This window comes from Cynoglossus semilaevis, chromosome 16, assembly GCF_000523025.1.
Source record: "Cynoglossus semilaevis isolate Cse_v1.0 chromosome 16, Cse_v1.0, whole genome shotgun sequence".
Classification (NCBI taxonomy): Eukaryota; Metazoa; Chordata; class Actinopteri; order Pleuronectiformes; family Cynoglossidae; genus Cynoglossus; species Cynoglossus semilaevis.
The window spans coordinates 13,840,106-13,858,185 of NC_024322.1; the positions used below are offsets into that span (position 1 = coordinate 13,840,106).

Consider the following 18,080-nt stretch of genomic DNA (forward strand, 5'->3'; position numbering starts at 1 on the left):
CACTTTAATATACAGCCGTTTATCCCCAAAATTATTATTATTTTTAGGGCACACATCATTTTAGCGAAACCCTGGCATTGCGTTATCGGGTTATCATTATCAGAGGACAAAACCAATAACTTTTTTACAGACATAATATGCTAATATCGAGCTGATAATATCGGTCGGGCTGAAATTTAGAATTTAGAATTTTCTCCGATGACCAGACAAAGTCGGCCATTTTTTTATTAAACTCTTTTAGGACCGTGGTCGGAGTAAACTTTTTCTGGTCCATGAATATAAAGCAGGAATAGACACACACTCACACACGCACACACACACACACGCAGGCCAGAGCTACACAGTGACACAACTAATATGTTGCTGATAAACAACATGGAGTTCAGACCTCATTTACATCAAAATCATGTCTGTTTTACAAAAGCTCAGTCTGCCGAACAATCCTGAAAGAGAACGCCAGCCTCTGTCTCTGTGCATGGGTGTGTGTGTGTGTGTGTGTGTGAGAGAGAGAGAGAGAGAGAGAGCAAAACCGCGATGTTTCATTTCCATATTAATAGATATGCTAATCAAAGCCCAACCATATGCTAATGAGCTTGATGGATTGATAATGCAGACATTACTCCGTTAACTCTCGTGAGACTGACTGGAGGGCGAGCAAGACGTGCATGTTGACACACGTGCGCGCACACCCATGTGAGGTCAGCGAGGTGACACACTGTTCAAAAAAAAAAATCTCAGATTAGAACCAGTAGAGTAACATTTACCTCGTGGACGTAGAGGTTGGACTCTCTCTCTCTCTCTCTCTCTCACACACACACACATCACTGACTGCTGTGTCAGTTTGTCTTTAACTACTAATGTTACAGAGCCTGGACCTGCTGCAGCGATGATAAGAGAGAGAGAGAGAGAGGGGGAGAGAGACAGAGAGATGCTGTTGACAGCAACAACTCTTCATTTACTGCTTTTTGGCTGCATGAACTCTCCGAGGTCCAACACTGTGTTTCCAGCTAACTGTACAGTAGGAGGTGTGCAACTTTTGGAGGATGATTTCTCTCTGGGGGGGGGGTTATGTCTGCTCTGTGAAAAGGGTAAGGCGGCAAGACGCATGCCTGGCCATGTATTCACACGGCCAGTAGGAGGTGTGTGTGTGTGTGTGTTTGTGCAGCAGAAACACTGGGGTCAGAAGAAATATATATATATATATTTTGAGGTAAAATGAGTTTAAGGACAAAGTATGTTTTCAAGCAAAGACATACACCAGTAGCTAATCAGCTAATCAGCTAATCAGCTAGCTCTCCGGAGAGATGGAAAATACCTGTCACATAAAGATATTCAATACAATAATATCTAGTAAAACTAATCATAACAGTGAACATCACATGTTTTTGGTTCTAGTTCTAGTTCTTGAAAGTCTTTTATTCTGAGCAGCATCCTCCATGTTTGTTTTGGGATAGAACCTAGTCATTTTTCCAGAATATTTTATTCCCATAATCAATAACAAAAAAAAAACCAAACAAACAAAAATAACAGGGCCAAATGACCCATGCTCAGCTATGGTTCCGGGACCCAGGGGTTTGGGAACATCTGGTCTATAAAAAGGTTGATTTCATTCACATCATAACATTGTTTGTCAATGAGCGACTGAGTGACCGACAGTGACCGACAGTGAGGGACAGAGCAGCAGGAGTCCAGCTGAGTCTGCCTAACAACCGCACACACACACACACACACACAAACACAAACATGCTGTGTCAGAGTAATGGATATCTCTAAATTATTGATGGATCTTTGTTTAATAGGAACTCCTGTGTGTGTGTTAAGTTTAATCACCATTGCCTAAGAGAGTCATTTTGGGCAAGAAGCTAATTTCAGGGACATGATTGGATAAACAAAGAGTCCAACTGGGCTGTAAACCCACTGAGAGGAGGAGAGAGGAGAGGAGGAGAGGAGGAGGGGAGGAGAGAGGAGAGGAGGAGAGAGGAGAGGAGGAGAGGAGGAGGGGAGGAGGGGAGGCGGAGAGGAGGAGAGAGGAGAGGAGGAGAGGAGGAGGGGAGGAGAGAGGAGAGGAGGAGAGAGGAGAGGAGGAGAGGAGGAGGGGAGGAGGGGAGGCGGAGAGGAGGAGAGAGGAGAGGAGGAGAGGAGGAGAGGAGGAGAGGAGGAGACCACGGGGAGTGGCGTGATTACAGACGACTCACAGCAGAACATCGATTTTTATGGACACACACGTTTATGGACGTAAATATTAACAAGTTTTGTTTTATAATTACGTCTCGGTAAGTGAATGCCTCTCGACTTAATAGGAGGTGAGCAGTAATAGAGACTAATGGCTGAGAGCAGCATGAAGGATGAGTCATGCCATTACTCTCTCTCTCTCTCTGCCTGTCTTTGTCTCTCGCTCCACGGTCTCCACATTAATGACTCTCTCTAACCTACAGTATTATTATTATTATTATTACACGGTGTGTACTGTACACCAGCCAGGATGTGGAACCACTCGTCACCTTGGACGGTTTCGTCCCCCGGTTCCACAGGGCCACCGGAGAACCCTTTTATTCACAAACTTTGTGGTGAGTGAAGAAGAGAAATCCAAAAACAACAACAACGGTTTTTTCTTTTTTTTTCCATCTTTCAAAAAACACCAATTCCTTCCAGTTTCCACTACTGTGATTTTTCCATGTCCTCAGAGGAAACCAGGAGCAAAATGTGCATAATATGATTTTCAGCTGCACGAGGATTAAAGGAAGCGTCATTCCAGGCTTGACAGGAATGGCATGGTGAAAGACGGCGTTATGTTCAGGGAGGTGCGTCTTCACGGCAGAGAGAAAATTCCTCAGAGAAACATCTGAATTAAAAGTGTCCCTCTAATCCAATTTGCATTTCTGCTGCAATTTTACAGTTGAAGGGATTAAATGTACAACAGACACTCAGATGATGCCCGTCTGTGCATCCCATAATTATTTTCCTAAAGTTAAAGTTCTTCTGTATGAACTTCAGTTAACACTATTACATGTTCTACACCTACAGGAAAATAAAAACATTCAAGTTTACACCAGCTCCCAAATGATGTCTGCAGCGCCTCACTTTGGTAGATCGTACTATGGTCGACCCCCCCACATTGACACATTGTTGCTTTAAATCTCCACTAAACTTCATTTTAAACTCCTTCGTTCCTCCAAATCTGATGAAATAAAAATTACAAATGAACAGTTTTTTTTTCCACTTTGGGACGAATGAAGAAATCATTAATATTAAAAATGTCTGACGGTTCATCAGGGAAAATAAAAACAGAACCCTACTCTGAGGAAGCATCAGCGTGAAACTGATGACATGTAGATGGCATAAAAAAAAAAAATGTTTCCACCAGAGAAAAACTATGAAACTGGAAGAAAATCTGCCAAAGTTTCTAAAATAAAAATGTTTCCACCAGAGAAAAACTATAAAACTGGAAGAAAATCTGCCAAAGTTTCCACTCAGTGGAAAATACTGAAAATGAAAATGTCTCTGCATGGCTGCGTCCCTTCTGCTTCAGCTCAATATCCCTAAAAAAAAAAAAGTATAACGATACTTGAAATTAATAAAATAATTTGTACAAGTTCGACGGGCTGGATTTAAAAGCCAAACCGGCCACATCCGGCCCCCGGGCCGTAGTTTGCCGACGCCTGCACTAACCTTTATGAATGAAATGTTTCCGTGAACCATGAAAAAACACAACGATGTCTGGTTAAAAAAACCACCACCTTTGAAACCATGTGTGAACAGAACGCCTGCTCTGCTGTGAAGCACAGAGGATCCACGGACGCCGATCCTCCAGCTCTGGGTGACATTTCACACTGTCAAATAAAGACTGCAGTAAAGCAAAGTAGACAGAACACACTTTCCCTAAGAGACACAAAAATGTCTTCCTTCCTCTCCAAATTAGCAGGATGATAAATTCTGCTGCAGCCGCACAGTTGCTTGTGCAGCCTTTTCTCTCTCTCTCTGTGTGTGTGTGTGTGTGTGAGTGTGTGTGTGTGTGTGTGGGATTACCTCCACATAGAGAATAGGGAAGATGCCAATCTTGTCTCCCAGCATGCCCTCTGCCCAGTTCTCGTCCACTCTCCTGATTACTGTCAGAACCTCATCCTGCAGGGAGAGGAAATGAGTGAGACAACACACACACTCACACACACACACTCACACACACGCTGTCTGTCCTAACATACAAATCACATCAGCCTCTTTCAAAGTACACGTCTGGTTTTCCAGACACTTCAGGATCGATCCATCTCTCTCCACCCTCAGATTAACCCTGGCTCGGCTTCACTGTTAGCTGTGGCTAACAACACCGTTCACTGTCTTTTAGGTGAAGGTTCAAATAAACACACTGATCACCTGATCGCTTCATGACGTACGTCACCGATGTCCATTTATTGCTGTAGAAACAGACGGTCTGTACTGTGAATTTAAGAAGTAAAAACAAAAAAAACCTCAAAAAAACTGTTCATTGTTGTAAACAACCTCAAACATCGTGGCGTACTTTTGTTTACAAAACCCTGTGACCTCGCATATCTCCCATCTCACTGTGGGGATGTTGTTCTTTGTGTTCCACGTCTCCCTTTTCTTCATTTTTTTAAAAAAACACAGACAACCTCTCTTTGACCAAAGAGTTCCACCTCAGAGTGCTCTGACTAAGACGGCCTTTATTTAGGCTTTATTTTTGGCTTTTTGTTTTTGCTGTGTCTGGTTAGCCCTTTATGTTGGCTTTATTTTTGACTTTTTGTTTTTGCTGTGTCTGGTTAGCTGTTTTTAGCGCCGATGCTAATGGCTCTGCAGGAGGAGAACACGAGCAGACGGGAGGCTGCCTGTTCAGGACATGTTGTTGATGAAGTTACCTTGAACTGTGCCATCATAGTGATGTCACATGACATATTATCAACCAATGAGAAGAAAGAAGGAAAGAAAATCAGCTTCAAAAACATGTCCTGTATTTAATTAATATATTGAATATATTCATTCATATTGTATGTACTTCTACTCTGTCTGCTCTGATAAAATCTCAATTCTTGACTGAATCAGATTCTATTTCCCCCTAAATCAGTGTCAAAGGGCAAACACTAGGGGTCGCTCCAATCATGAAATACATTTTAAAATGACGAGTATAAGTGAAAATTAAAGGCTTAGTGTCAGATCCACTCTGTTAACATTCATCACTGGATGGTGCCACGGATGAAAAAACAAGTACTTTCTTAGTATACGCAGACCTTGGAAATACTGTAGTAAAATAAATCCCGGCTCCGTATAAAAGCACTTGCAGATTTCCTGCTTCATAGGGGTTAATAATTTTATCCTCAACTTGCACATTGACAGATGACTTTACAACTCCCCAAGGGAGATTTGTGTGCTGCAGTAAAAGACATTACAGGGTAGGAAGAATAAGAGAGAGAGAGGGATGGAGAGAGAGAGAGAGAGAGACGGGGGAGATGGAACTGTGAAAGTGTAAGAACCCTGGATCAGATGAAACTGTGAAAGTGTAAGAACCCTGGATCCAATCTGGACTATACTGCATGCGTAGTAGAATGCAGGGTGGGATAAAATAATAATAAGTGTTAAGTTATAAAATGAAACACAGCGGTTGATGAAGTGAACTGCAGTGCCTGCCGTCCTCCACAGGGCTGGGAGGCGCTGTTCTCCCGGTGCAGCTGCAGCTGCAGCCTGACTGACAGTGATTACAGCCTAAACTCTGCTCAGATATGACTTAACATAAATCTTTTTCTTCAGGGATTTTCCTCCATTCAGCTGCGCAGATCTTCCCAGGCTCCGGCTGACGGAACAGGGAACGTCAGGTGTCGCTGGGGAAGTTCAAACAGGTTCACTTCAGGTTTCCAGCTGGGCCAATCAAGGACATCCACACTGACAGGTCCTCCCTGAGCGGCAGCTGTTTAATCCTGGCCTGGTCGTTGTCCTGCTGGAAGGTGAACCTGGTTTTTCATTAAGGACACGTCTGTATCTTGCTGAACTGAACCTCCGGTGAGTCCCCGTGTCCCTGCCAGGGAGAAAGGTGGCCGCACAGCTTGATGCTGTCACCACTGGGGTTTGATGCCAGGATGAGCAGTTAGTTTGACCCAGGTGTGAGGACAAATGAGTTTCTGTTTCAACGCAACAGACAATCAACGTCTTCACACTGAAGCTGAAGAGGCACTATGAGGTGACGGGCCATTTTACCCATAATTCCCAGTTCACACACACACACACACACGTGATAAATGATTACTAATACGTGTGATCCTCACAGATTTGGAATCCAGTTGTGGGCCGGATTAGATAGTTTGGTGGCCTGGATTCATCCCGCGGGCCTCCAGTTGAACCATATATATGAACGAAAAAGTTTTACGATATAGCAATATAATTTTAGTTTTTATTTATTATTAAATGTGTACATTTAAATAAAATAAAAAACATTTTTTATTTAATTTTAGTCTTTTCCCTATGTGATATATGCTTGTTTAGTATCCAACGCTTTGAAATTATTTTTTTTAAAAACTGTGCAACTTATCTAACTAGTATGTGACTTTGCTATTTTATTTTCCCTCCCTTTTACGGGGGTGAGGGTCGGGCGATATCCAGATATCGATCAAATCTCAAGATTGAGCAGAGAATATCGACCAATGTGATTTTCCGACCATATCAACCATCCCCTAAGTAATCAATTAAATATGTAATAAGATTACATTTCTGAAAAAGAAAGACTAAATCCAAAGGGGGGTCACTGGGTTCAGCGGATAATTACTCGTACTCCCAAAAGCGGCCGACCTTAGCAGAATCAAACAGAGACATCAGTGGGGGCAGCAGCGGTACAACACTGCACTAATTAGCAGGCGGCCGTGTTCAGTCAGAGGGAGCAGCAGTACATGTGCTCTGCCCCGGTCTCTCCACTGAACACACACTCTCACACACACACACACACACACTCTCTCTCCTGTCACAACAACCGTCTCCAGACTTCGAGAGCGATTTCAAAAACATCACTGAAGAAAGTACACGACGTGATGATGACACGGTCCTGAGACCGGAACACCATCAGACGCACCGCGGCGGCCACATGACCTCATTAGACTGGATATAATTTGAACCCGGCCGGAGGAAATAAGAAGCTGCAGAAATACCTCCGGGGGCCAGGGGGGGCAGCATTGTTCTTGACAACACTGAAAGAGATATTTGTCCCTGGTGTTCCAGGAGAAGAGCTGCTGCTGACGCTAATTTCAGTTATCAGTTTACACTAGAGCCACATGATGGTGATAATATGTATAATTTCGTTCAGCTTTAATGGAACAGCTTAAAAAATGGATGGTCAAAAAGTTTCAAGACGGATGAATAATGTCATTTTTTAGAGGTTTTAAATTTGTTGACAAATAATTTACATTACGTCTCTAGAATCTAACTTGAACTAACACGTTTTATTGAGCTGTATTTTCCTAATGTCCTTTGTTGACTAAAATAATTTACATTACGTCTCTCGAATCTAACTTGAACTAACACGTTTTACTGAGCTGTATTTTTTACTTTGAAACTCGAAGGAACGATGATTGTGCCTCATCTCAGGGCTAACATTAGGTTCCTTTCCTTTCTGTTTTTAGAGAAAAAAATAACAAACACTTTTTGCAAAGCATTAATCATTTTACCAGGTTTCCATTCAGGACTGATTGAATATTTGGTAATTGCTGTAATTGCGTAAAACGTCAAACCTGAAAAACTTGTCTCGCTGTGTTGTTTTGGTCAATAAAATCAATCACGATCACACGTGGTTTGGTCGTAGCTACGTTAACTGACATTAACTGAAGTTAACTGACGTTAACAGGGGACTCCTGTTCTAGGTGACAAACTTAGCTCTGATTGGCTCTCTCCCTGATTAGTTCCTCCTGTTTACATGAAGAAACCAGCTCTGATTGGTCCTCGTCCATGTTTGGATCATTAGTCGTTTTTATCAGTCTTTGTAATTTGGCTGCCCATATGATGTTAGGTTAGTTTTCAGTTAAAGAAAAGAAGATCGTTGACCGTGTCTTTGACGAAAACGACACAGTCCGAGACAAAATTATATCCATATTAAATCTCTTAAGTAAAAAAACTGCAGTTCCTGAAGTAAAACACTGTAGAAATCAGTTTTTTTTTTATGCTGCGCAGAAGTACTGTACGAGTACAAGAATCATCAATCTTCCACAGAACCAGCCTTTTACCCACAGATACGTGTGGGCAGCTATTTCTGAATGTACACTGCTGGTATTTCTGCGTATATCCTGCCCTCACATCTGTGCAGCCTGTGTGTGTGTGTGTGTGTGTGGAGTAAAAATAGCCTCCTCAGAAGAGTGTGTGCACAGCGTGTGTGTTACCTTGCTGAAGGCCAGACAGTCTTTGTCTTGGTCTTTGTCTTTGACCTCAAAGTCGTACAGTGCTTTGCCCTGCGGCGGGGTCTGGCTCAGCGGACGCAACAACTGGATGTAACTCGCAGGCAGGAAACCATGGCAACCGTTGAGCTCACCGTGGTACCAGTTGTCGTCCACCTTGCGGCGCAGGATGATGATGTCACCCTTGGAGAAGTGGAGATCGCCGGGTTCTTTTCCCTCGTAGGAGTAGAGGGCCTTACCGCACGGCAGCGCTGGGATGTTCTGAAAAAACAAAGATGTTTTTGTTTAAACTCGAAGTCATTTTTTATCTTGAACGCTCAACAAAACAAGGGCATAAACACATCCTGGGGTTCAGGAGGGGTGGAGACGCCGAGCTGAGTCATCTGGTTTCATGTGTTAGTGATGAGAAGTGACATCAAGGTCTTTGTGGTCTAGTCTGTAAAAAGACAGGAAAGAGGAGAGTCCACTGTTCTCTGCTCATCGGTCTCACCTCAAACTTCAGGAGCTGAAATACTTGTATTTCTATATTTTTATATTTTCTATATTTCTTTCTGGGCAGATAACTTGGGGGCTGGACAATCAAAAAAAAAATCACATTTTTGTCTAACATCTAAATATGTTTATTTTGGATTCCAGTGCTGGGCCGGATTGGATGTTTTGGCGTGCCAGATCGGGCCCACGGGCCGCCAGTTGATGAGCACTGTGATATAAAAGAGCACTTCTTTTTCTCGGCAGATTGAGTTTCTCCTCTAATTGCTGCTGACGTTCTGCAGCAGTAACTCAGTTCACATTAACAGTAAATGTTAATGTTAGCACCATCTGGCAGAAGGATGAAGCAGAATTCACCATTTAAAAAGACAATCGTCTTTTTGTTTGTTTCTGCCACACTAACATTAACGCTGACGCACTTCATCGCCTCCTGATTCACTCAATCCGTGCGGCAAACGCAGCGTCAAATCTGTTTCAAGTGAAATCAGTCATTCTGATTGGCTGCAAGTGTGAACTGATCACAGGTTCAGTTCCAAATGAAGGAGGAAAAATTATTTCGAAAAATTGTTTTTTTTTTCATATTTCCATAATGATGCAACATTAGGCTAGTGTTCACAACAGATAAATCAGATCAAATCGGTACCACTAGAGGGAGCCCAAGTGTAATGCCAAGTCATGCAAGGACAACTTTGAGCAGTAGTATACCACGAATGGCTCCCTCTAGTGGTACGGAATCTGATATATTTTCTTTAAAACTGCGACACCAACAGAGGTTTATTTGGTGAACAGCTCCAAAACAACACAAAGGAAGTGGGAATCATGGGGTCAAAAGGTCAACCCAGTGATATGAGCACCAGTGTGTGTGTGTGTGTTTATGTATGTGTAGGTTCAGTGTAAGGTGTGTGATGAATGGACTACCAATCCTACCAGGACTAGATTTTTCATATGTGGTACTCCTGTTGTGGTACCACTGGTGATACTTTGCGAGACAAATATTTTAGGTACTACACTACAGTGGTAAGAGTTAAAAAAAAATCACTGCTCAGGAGTGTTTAACCAGAGCGTCTGTGGAAATGTAAGCCGTTTGTCTGGCCACGGAAGATTAAAAGTTACCTCCAGGTAACAGAAGGGAAACAGGCTGAAGGTAAAAAGAGGACGTTCATTATCTGCTGCCTCACACTGTGTTTAAACAATACAATAAGCAGTGAGGCAGCGGTGTGATGGGAGAGCATTAAGTCCTTTCTGAAACCTCCACAGAGTAATAAAAGCGTTGCTGTGAAGCATTAGTGTCACTGTGTGGAAACGATGACAGATAACTACACCTTGAAAACCTCCGTTTTTACCGTTTCCTGCTTTTCTCAGAACTGTTCTTTTTTTCTCTTTTTATTAGTGATTGCCGTTGTACCATCGCAGGAGGAAATGTTTTTCTACTTTGTTAGGTGACAGTAAAACCCATTGCATTACTTTTAATGATGTTTCTGCCTCTGTTGTTCTCTGCTCTCTTCATAATAACATTCATGGAGGACGGCATTAGCGGTATGGTTCAAACGAGGCTCTGACTCCTGCAGTGATCAGTAAATTAATGGGGGGAGAAGGGGGGGGGGGGCAGCCTAGAGCCCAGAAGGCAAACTGTAGAAACTAAAAAGAGTGGAAAATCCAATATGTTGCCCTGGAGACAGATTGGTGGAGCACAGTAACTTGGATGTGTGTTCTAGGTTTCACTTTATTTCCCACAGTGGTCGGTTAGCTATGACTGATTATTAAAATGTTTGCCAGGTAATTGCCACAACTACCTCGGGCTAAACACTGTAATTTTAAAAAACGCCAACGTGAGGCACGACTCCCTGCAGGTTCTTAACACCGAGTCTGGGTTGGATCCCACAGTGTGGGTCACAGTAGACCCATTCACACCTACAAAATTTTAATATACATTATTCTGGACCTGATGCTCCGGGGCAGAGGTTTCCGACCTTTGCCCCCAAACGCGAGCCGCTGCTCGTTTGCAGAGGTGGCAAGTGAAGAGTTTGCTAAAAAATAAATAAATAAAAAATCAGTGGAATATTCCAGAACAGTTCGCCAACACTAACAAGACACAGCAGACTTCTAGAACTGAAGCGTACTGTAGTAATACTCTGAAGACCAACAGAGTCAGGTATTTAACAACTACAGTAAAAGTACTGCTTGTACTGGTACTAATTACTAGCACGTGAGTGTCGGACTGCATTTGATTAATAATTGACTAGTACACATGAACACACTGGCCAACCTCACACAGATCCCACCTCAGATGCAGCCCACTACAGTAGGATCCAACCCCAAACCACATGGGTGGGCATGGTGCTAAAACAATTAACGCCAGAGACAGGAAGTGTGACATCACTGAGGTATGAAATTATTATTTTTTTATTTGTTGTTTGTTGAATTTACTTTAAGCAACATTAGCACCCCCCCCCGTACAGTCCCCCTCCTCACCTGTTCCCTCACCTCTGCCTGTCTATCCCTGTCTAATGAGTTGATATGAGAATATAGTTATATTTACCAGGACAGAGAGAGAGAGAGAGAGAGAGAGAGGAAGGGGGTTGGGGGAGTAGGTCGATGGGTGGGGGGTGATTTCTTCAGCTCCCTGTGCAAACACCTTCCACCTTAATGAAAATGTACCTTCGTGACCAAAACCAAAAACGGCTGAAACTCTGATAAGGACAGAATGAGGTCGAAACAGATGAGAAAACAGAGAAGAAAGAAAGTCAACATTTCAGCCATGAGTCAGAATTTATCCTTATCTCAGTTTAAAAAAAAAAAAACAGTTCCAGGTAGCAACTTCCCAGAACGTACATTCATGTAATTTTGACTTCAATCTGATGAAGTTTTTTTTTTTTTACTTCACAGTCCATCTCATCTTTTCCCTCCAGACTTGGATGCGGTGCCGAAGACACTAAAAAACTGAGAGGTTTAAAGGGGAAAAAAGATGAAAAGGTTTTTATCTTGAAGAAAATTGAGGTAAACTAGCGTGAAGCAAAAAAAAAAAAAAAAAAAGAGACGAGAAGAAAAAACACAAACACACACTCTCGTCTGTAGACACTGTGTTGAAAAGAGCCGCCCTGAGGCTTCGACTCCCGACTGTACTATAGTCAAAACTGACGCAACAAGAAAAGACTCACAATCGTTTGCATAATATATGCAAAGACAAACACCACAACAACAGTACGACTGCTACTCCCAGCTACTACAAATACCCACCAGTACTAGTAATGAGACAGCAACTTATGGTCCCTGCTCCGCCACAAAACCTCATTTACAACCGTGTTTACACAAATGACTCTGCTAATAACCAAAAACCAGGAGAATTTTCTTCCTGGTAGGTCGGGAATTACAACAATTTAAGGAGATTTTGTTTTTGTTTTTCTCCCCCAAATGTGACATAAAGTGTTTGCTTCTCAGTTGGTCTGAACCAGAATCTTTCCCAGAATCCTGTGGGTTCCTTCACCTGACTGTGTAAAATATTTCATAAAAACGTCTCCTATGGCAGGAGTGAGTTTACGACACAGTGAAAGAGTCTCCCTGAAGGAGAGGTGAGTTCCCACCGAGCGCTGCAGGGCCTCGTCGTCAACTTCCTTGAAGCCGGTGGAAAGGAGGTCATTGTGCTGAGGGCGTCCTCCCAAACTGGGACTAGTTACTGTCTAATTAGTTCTTCAACCTAGGGCTACTGGTGAAACTGGGTGGACTGTGGTAACCTGCGTCTACGGTCCCTGGTCTGAGACCACTAGTTATATTAACTGTTCAATTTAGTCGGAGAATTCTAGTTTGATAGGCAAAACAAAAGTGATAGTTATTACTGTATATTATTTACGTGTTACAAAATGTCTTAAATAGTTATTACTGTATATTATTTACGAATATATTAACCCTTTACGAACCCTCCAAGAGGCATCGTAGGGCAGGAAACCTGGCACAAAACTTTCACAAATCCTGTTTACCCGTACATACAGGTAACTTCTTGTAATACCTTGTACGTGTTACAAAATGTCTTTTAATTTTTTAATTTTTATAATTTTTCCCCTCTGAAGCTAGAAATGTGTATTTTATCACAAAAATAATGAAAATGTTGTAAATATTTAAAATGTAAAAATTTTGATACACCGCAAAAACCTACGATGGAGCGAAAAATCTGCAATAAAAGAACACATTTAAAATCCACAATACAGCGAGGGCCGACTGTTAAGTGTTTTACTACGTAGATTTTATGCTGATGATTATTCTTACAGACTTCTATCTTTTTTTTTTAAGAAGTCTACAACATTTTTTATTCTTAGTATAAACCGCTTGCTTTTCTTCACATGATCCCAGCTTTGAAACAAAATAACTACACCCACCCCCTCACTCTAAAGGGATCAATAAAGCTGTTCTGATTCTGGTTCTGATTCTGAATAGATGAGATCATCAGCAGATGTTTTCAGCCTTTTCAACCCTCCCCCCCCCACCCCCAACCCTGGAGGGTCATCAGGGTCACGGCTGCCACTAAAGCTGGAGGAAAACTTTTCAAATATAAAATTAGACACTATTGAGATTTTCAAGGCAGTTCTGGAGCAATTAAAAAAAAAAGATAGTGGTTTTTTGTTCCTTTATTTCAACTTCTAAGACTGATGTTCGGCTACGTGGTTAGCCCTTTGGTTAGCTTTTTTCACGGTACTGTATAAACCCCTGAAACATATGTTTTACTCTATAAACGTTCTGGCTACGCTACTTGTTGGCATCACATCCAACCCTCTAACACCGTAAAAGTCCCTCCAATGACATTAAAGGAAGAAACAGGGTTCTGTAACTCGTTCTTTATAGCTCAAGTGAGAACAGAAGCTACGCTACGATATGCTGCACACACCAGTAAAATTATGGTCTGGCACATTCATCCCAAGAAACTGGATCAGAAATTGGTTTTAGCAGCAGGGGTTGACGCTATTCAGCAAAAAGCTAATGTTTAATATTAACATTAGCATAAAAAATACTCAGTCTTATAGCTATCCTGGGTAGCCAGTGATGCTAGCTTGGTAGCAGTGTAATAAAACTGATGTTTTTGACATGGTTGTGGTTGGAAACCAGAGTCCCTGGAGGAAACCCACCCCCACCCCCCCTTACACACACACACATTGAGAGAACGTTCAGAGTTCACACACAAATTAAGTAAAATGTTATTATTAAAACGGGGATCTCAAAGTCCAGGGGCAAATTCTGACCCACGAACCTGCACATCCTGCCCAAAACCATGATGTCAATCATATATTAAATAAGATTTTTTAAATTTTATTTGCTTGTTTAATTGAAAAGTTGTCTTTTTTTTTTTTATTTTTGCTTGTTTAATTGAAAGTTGTCTTTTTTTTTTCCTAACCCTCACTTTTTCCATTTTTTTTGGAAAGAAAACCCAACACAAATTCCCCTAACCCTCAATTTTTCCAAATTTTTTTGGAAAGAAAACCCAACACAAACTGACCTAAATGCTACGTCATGTTTATTTTTAAACTCTCTTTAGTATATTTATCAAAGATTAATGATAACACTTCTATTAAACCCTTGTTTTCTTCACTCCCTGACGTTGTCCATCAATGAGAACAGATTTTTATTTCGTTGGTTTACATTTTTGAACTTGCCGTGGAGTCTGGCTACAACATGAACACTTGTTATTCAGAGTGTGAAAAGGTAAAACCGAGTCACAAACAACGTCAATTTAGACTAATTAATCCGCAGTATTACATTTATTAAAACTGTTCTCACAGGAGACACGTCTGCGTCTGAAGCAATAATCATTCATTAGGTCTGAATAGACTCTAAAGAGCGTTTGTTTGTTTTTTTGGTAAACTTTAAAATTTGTCATTGTTTCCGGAGCTGCCTTTGTTTGAAGACAAGCTGAGACCCCCCCCCCAAAAAAAAGGAAAGAAAAAATTATTATTCTTATTCTGAAGGTTGTTTTTGGTCAGAAATAATAAATGAAAAAAAACCCAACATCAACATATTAAAGAGAGTCAAAGTCAAACTCAGCCGTGAGAACACACGTCCCTTATGTGCATTTCAAAAATCCACAAACACTGATTACTGCCCCACAGGGATGAGCGTTCTGGTGTGTGTGTGTGTGTGTGTGTGTGTGTTTTTGTTCTAGCCTCAGGGACATTGACTCACAGACACAGAGGAACTCCATAAACCACGACAAAGACCATTCCCATCTGTTGAGGTCTCTCGTACGTGTGTGTGTGTGTGTGTGTATTCCTGGCATAGCTGCACTCTTTTGGTTTTTTTTTTAAGGTAAAATACTAAAGTTGTGGGGACCCCCCCCCCCCCTGTCACTGTGGGGGCATATTGAGGGTCCTAGAGCTGTTTGTTGTAACATGAAAGTTTCACTGGTTCGATCCATACACCTCTGACTTATTCCAGCCTCAGTTTATGGATCAGTGTGTATGAGATGAAAACAGTATTGACAATAAAACTGCAAAATTATACCGTACACCAGGAGCTGCCTGACTGTCGGGGCGGAAATACTGTGTGGCATAAAATGTGTTATTTAGTATTTTGGACTGAGTATGAGTATATTTCTCTGTAGTACGAGGGGATTCTGTAGTACTACACGAGTACACACTACAACCGAGCTAATTAAGACAATAATTAACATCTCCTTTCAAATGAAACAGTGGGAGAGTCAATAACAATAACAGAACAATTCAATGAAAAACTCCTGCCATATTTGTCACCGTCCAAAAGTTTCAGATTTGAACGTATAAAACAAAACCTGCATCGACTTCTCAAGGCAAGTTGATCGCATTCATTCCAATGATAGAAGTCGTCAGGTGGGGGTGAGGGTGGAGGGGGGGGGGAGAGGGGAGGTGGGGTAAAACCTGGGCAGTTCACCAGTCCATCCCTAGACCAGTGTTTACAGTATATATGAGACTCTCCTTGGCTCCATCAGCCTAATCCTGCATCTTCTTGGACTGTAGGGGGCACTGTTGATGTTTACAATTACAACTTGATTTAGTCTTAATTTTTGTACTTAATCATAACTTAATGAAAAAAAGTAGCAGTTATCCATTGGTCTTCTATACTGTATGTACATTTATTTATTTTCTCTCACTCTCAGGTCACTTCCACAATTATCTTTAATAATATATTCAAATATTTCGTCTGTATCTATTCTTCCCATCTGTGAGGGTGAGCTGTGACTTCACTTCAAGACAAGGATTCAAAGAGACAAAACCTCAAAAGGCTTCACCTCTGAAAATATGTTATATTCCCAAATGTAAGGTTTGATTTTCTAAAATATATTCAGATTTTTTTTTTATCACAGTTTCCTTCCTCAGCCTTATTGTCCAACACTACTGCAGTACTTTGTTGGCTGACACTGTGATCCCTGTGAATCAAATCCCACAGAAATGCCATAAATAAGAACCGCAAACGTAAACAGAAATATATGTTTGTTGGTGTTTTTGACGGCCTGAACACGGCAAGTCATCAAAATAACAGACTGCAGGTGAAGAGAGAAGCTCAGCTCAGCTCAGCTCAGCCCCGCCGGCTCCACGCTCACAACTGCGCACCTGTACGGGAACAGAGCCCAGTCCGTGGCTGGTGCCGCATACGAATCCTGGTGGCTCGCTTTTGTGCACGCACGGTGTTTTTAAATGAAGCCGCGCCGCCATTAATATGTACAGTTCTCCAATAGTTGAAAACTTGGCACAACAACAACAACAACAACAACAGCAGCAGCAGCAGGACGCCCACACGCTGGACCACTAACCTGCATGTGACAGCGGAGTTGAACATTCTGGTTAAATTTGAACAGTTTCTCATTATACCAGGACAGAAATACCACATTACAAATATTTGGAGGAGTGTGACAAACAACTGCGGGGAGTATTACAGTGATTTGTATCGTTGTCGAAGCAACGGTGCAACGTTTTGGAGGTTTGAGTTGCAGAAAAACATTTGCATTCTGGGTAGAGGATGTGGACACGCTCCGGGGTTAAGTGAGCTTCAGAAGAAATTGAGGATGAAATTGAATAAATAGCCTCATTTGCAGAAATGTAACACGGCCTGTTCTTGATTCAGTCATCTGTCAGCTCCGCTGCTTCATGTTAGCCGCGTTCCCACACCAAGACGGTCGGTACGTGTGTGTGTGTGTGTGTGTGATGGATTGTAGATGGGACAGGATGTTCCACTCTGCTCATATCGCCATCCATTTCTCCGGCACTGAACCAATCTGGGCGCCCTGCACTTCATCCCTTCACCTCCCTGCAGACACTCGCTCTCTCTTTAACTGTGATTACTCTGCTCGCTCTCCTTTTGCTCACTTGTCCTTCGAGGGGCAGTGGGCCATTACAACTTTTTCCTCCACTTCCTCTCTCTCTCTCTCTCTCTCTGTGTGTGTGTGTGTGTGCGATATATAAAGAGAGCGAGAGGGTTGTGTGTGTGTGTGAGTGTGAGCCAGGTAATAGCATAGTAAATCTGCAGAGGTCTTTTTCCACTCTGCTGCGAGAGCAGCATTCTGTCTTGCTGTGCTGTTTTAGTGGAGCAGACACTTGGGTAGAACACAAACACACCTTCATGCAGAGAGAGAGAGAGAGAGAGAGAGAAACAGAGAGAGAGGGAGAGAGAGTTGGTTCTCACATCTTTCCTAAAAAAAAAAAAAGTTGAACCCAAAACATCAATCAAAACACTTAGTGTGTTTAAATTAATTCAGTTATCGAACGGGCCACTAGAAGTGTATGTTGGCGTTCATTTTCACCGGGAGGGTGTCGGGGGGCATCAGAAATACAGGTCCCCTTTGAAGACTGTACAGATGTAACTACTTCATTACGTATTAATGAATACTTCCTTAATTGAACCCCAAACATTTTAATCTGTCAGGTTAAGATACTCAGCAGCATGGACTTTATCATTAGGCAATGAAATGCGGGCCACACAAATCCACTTGGCGGGCCGCATTTGGCCCGCGGGCCTTGAGTTTGACACATGTGGTTTATATGGAAGTTACTCTCTTGTCTTCTCTCAAATGTCCAGGTCAACGTCCAGCACGAGTCAAAGACAGAACAGAGACAGTTCTCCCACAGTTTCATCCTGCAGACTCCCTTCACATGAGGGTGGTCTACAGACTGTACAGACCACCCTAAACTCACGCACATGCAACTCCACAGAAAGACTGGGGATCGAACCGATGAACAAATGACCGACCTGCTGTCAGAC

The 18,080-nt window shown here is 42.2% G+C and overlaps 1 protein-coding gene across 2 annotated transcripts in view; it reads right to left on the reverse strand.

The window, feature by feature from the left end:
- The window catches only part of LOC103392269 (SH3 domain-containing RING finger protein 3), a 90,602-nt gene that overhangs the window by 17,971 nt on the left and 54,551 nt on the right, over positions 1 to 18,080 (reverse strand). For both annotated transcript variants that reach the window (XM_025063957.1, XM_008328844.3), the window contains 2 exons: positions 8,364 to 8,639; positions 4,027 to 4,122 (listed from right to left, as the gene is read on the reverse strand). In XM_025063957.1, coding sequence (XP_024919725.1) covers positions 4,027 to 4,122; positions 8,364 to 8,639 — 372 coding nt within the window. The remainder of the gene's footprint in view (positions 1 to 4,026; positions 4,123 to 8,363; positions 8,640 to 18,080) is intronic.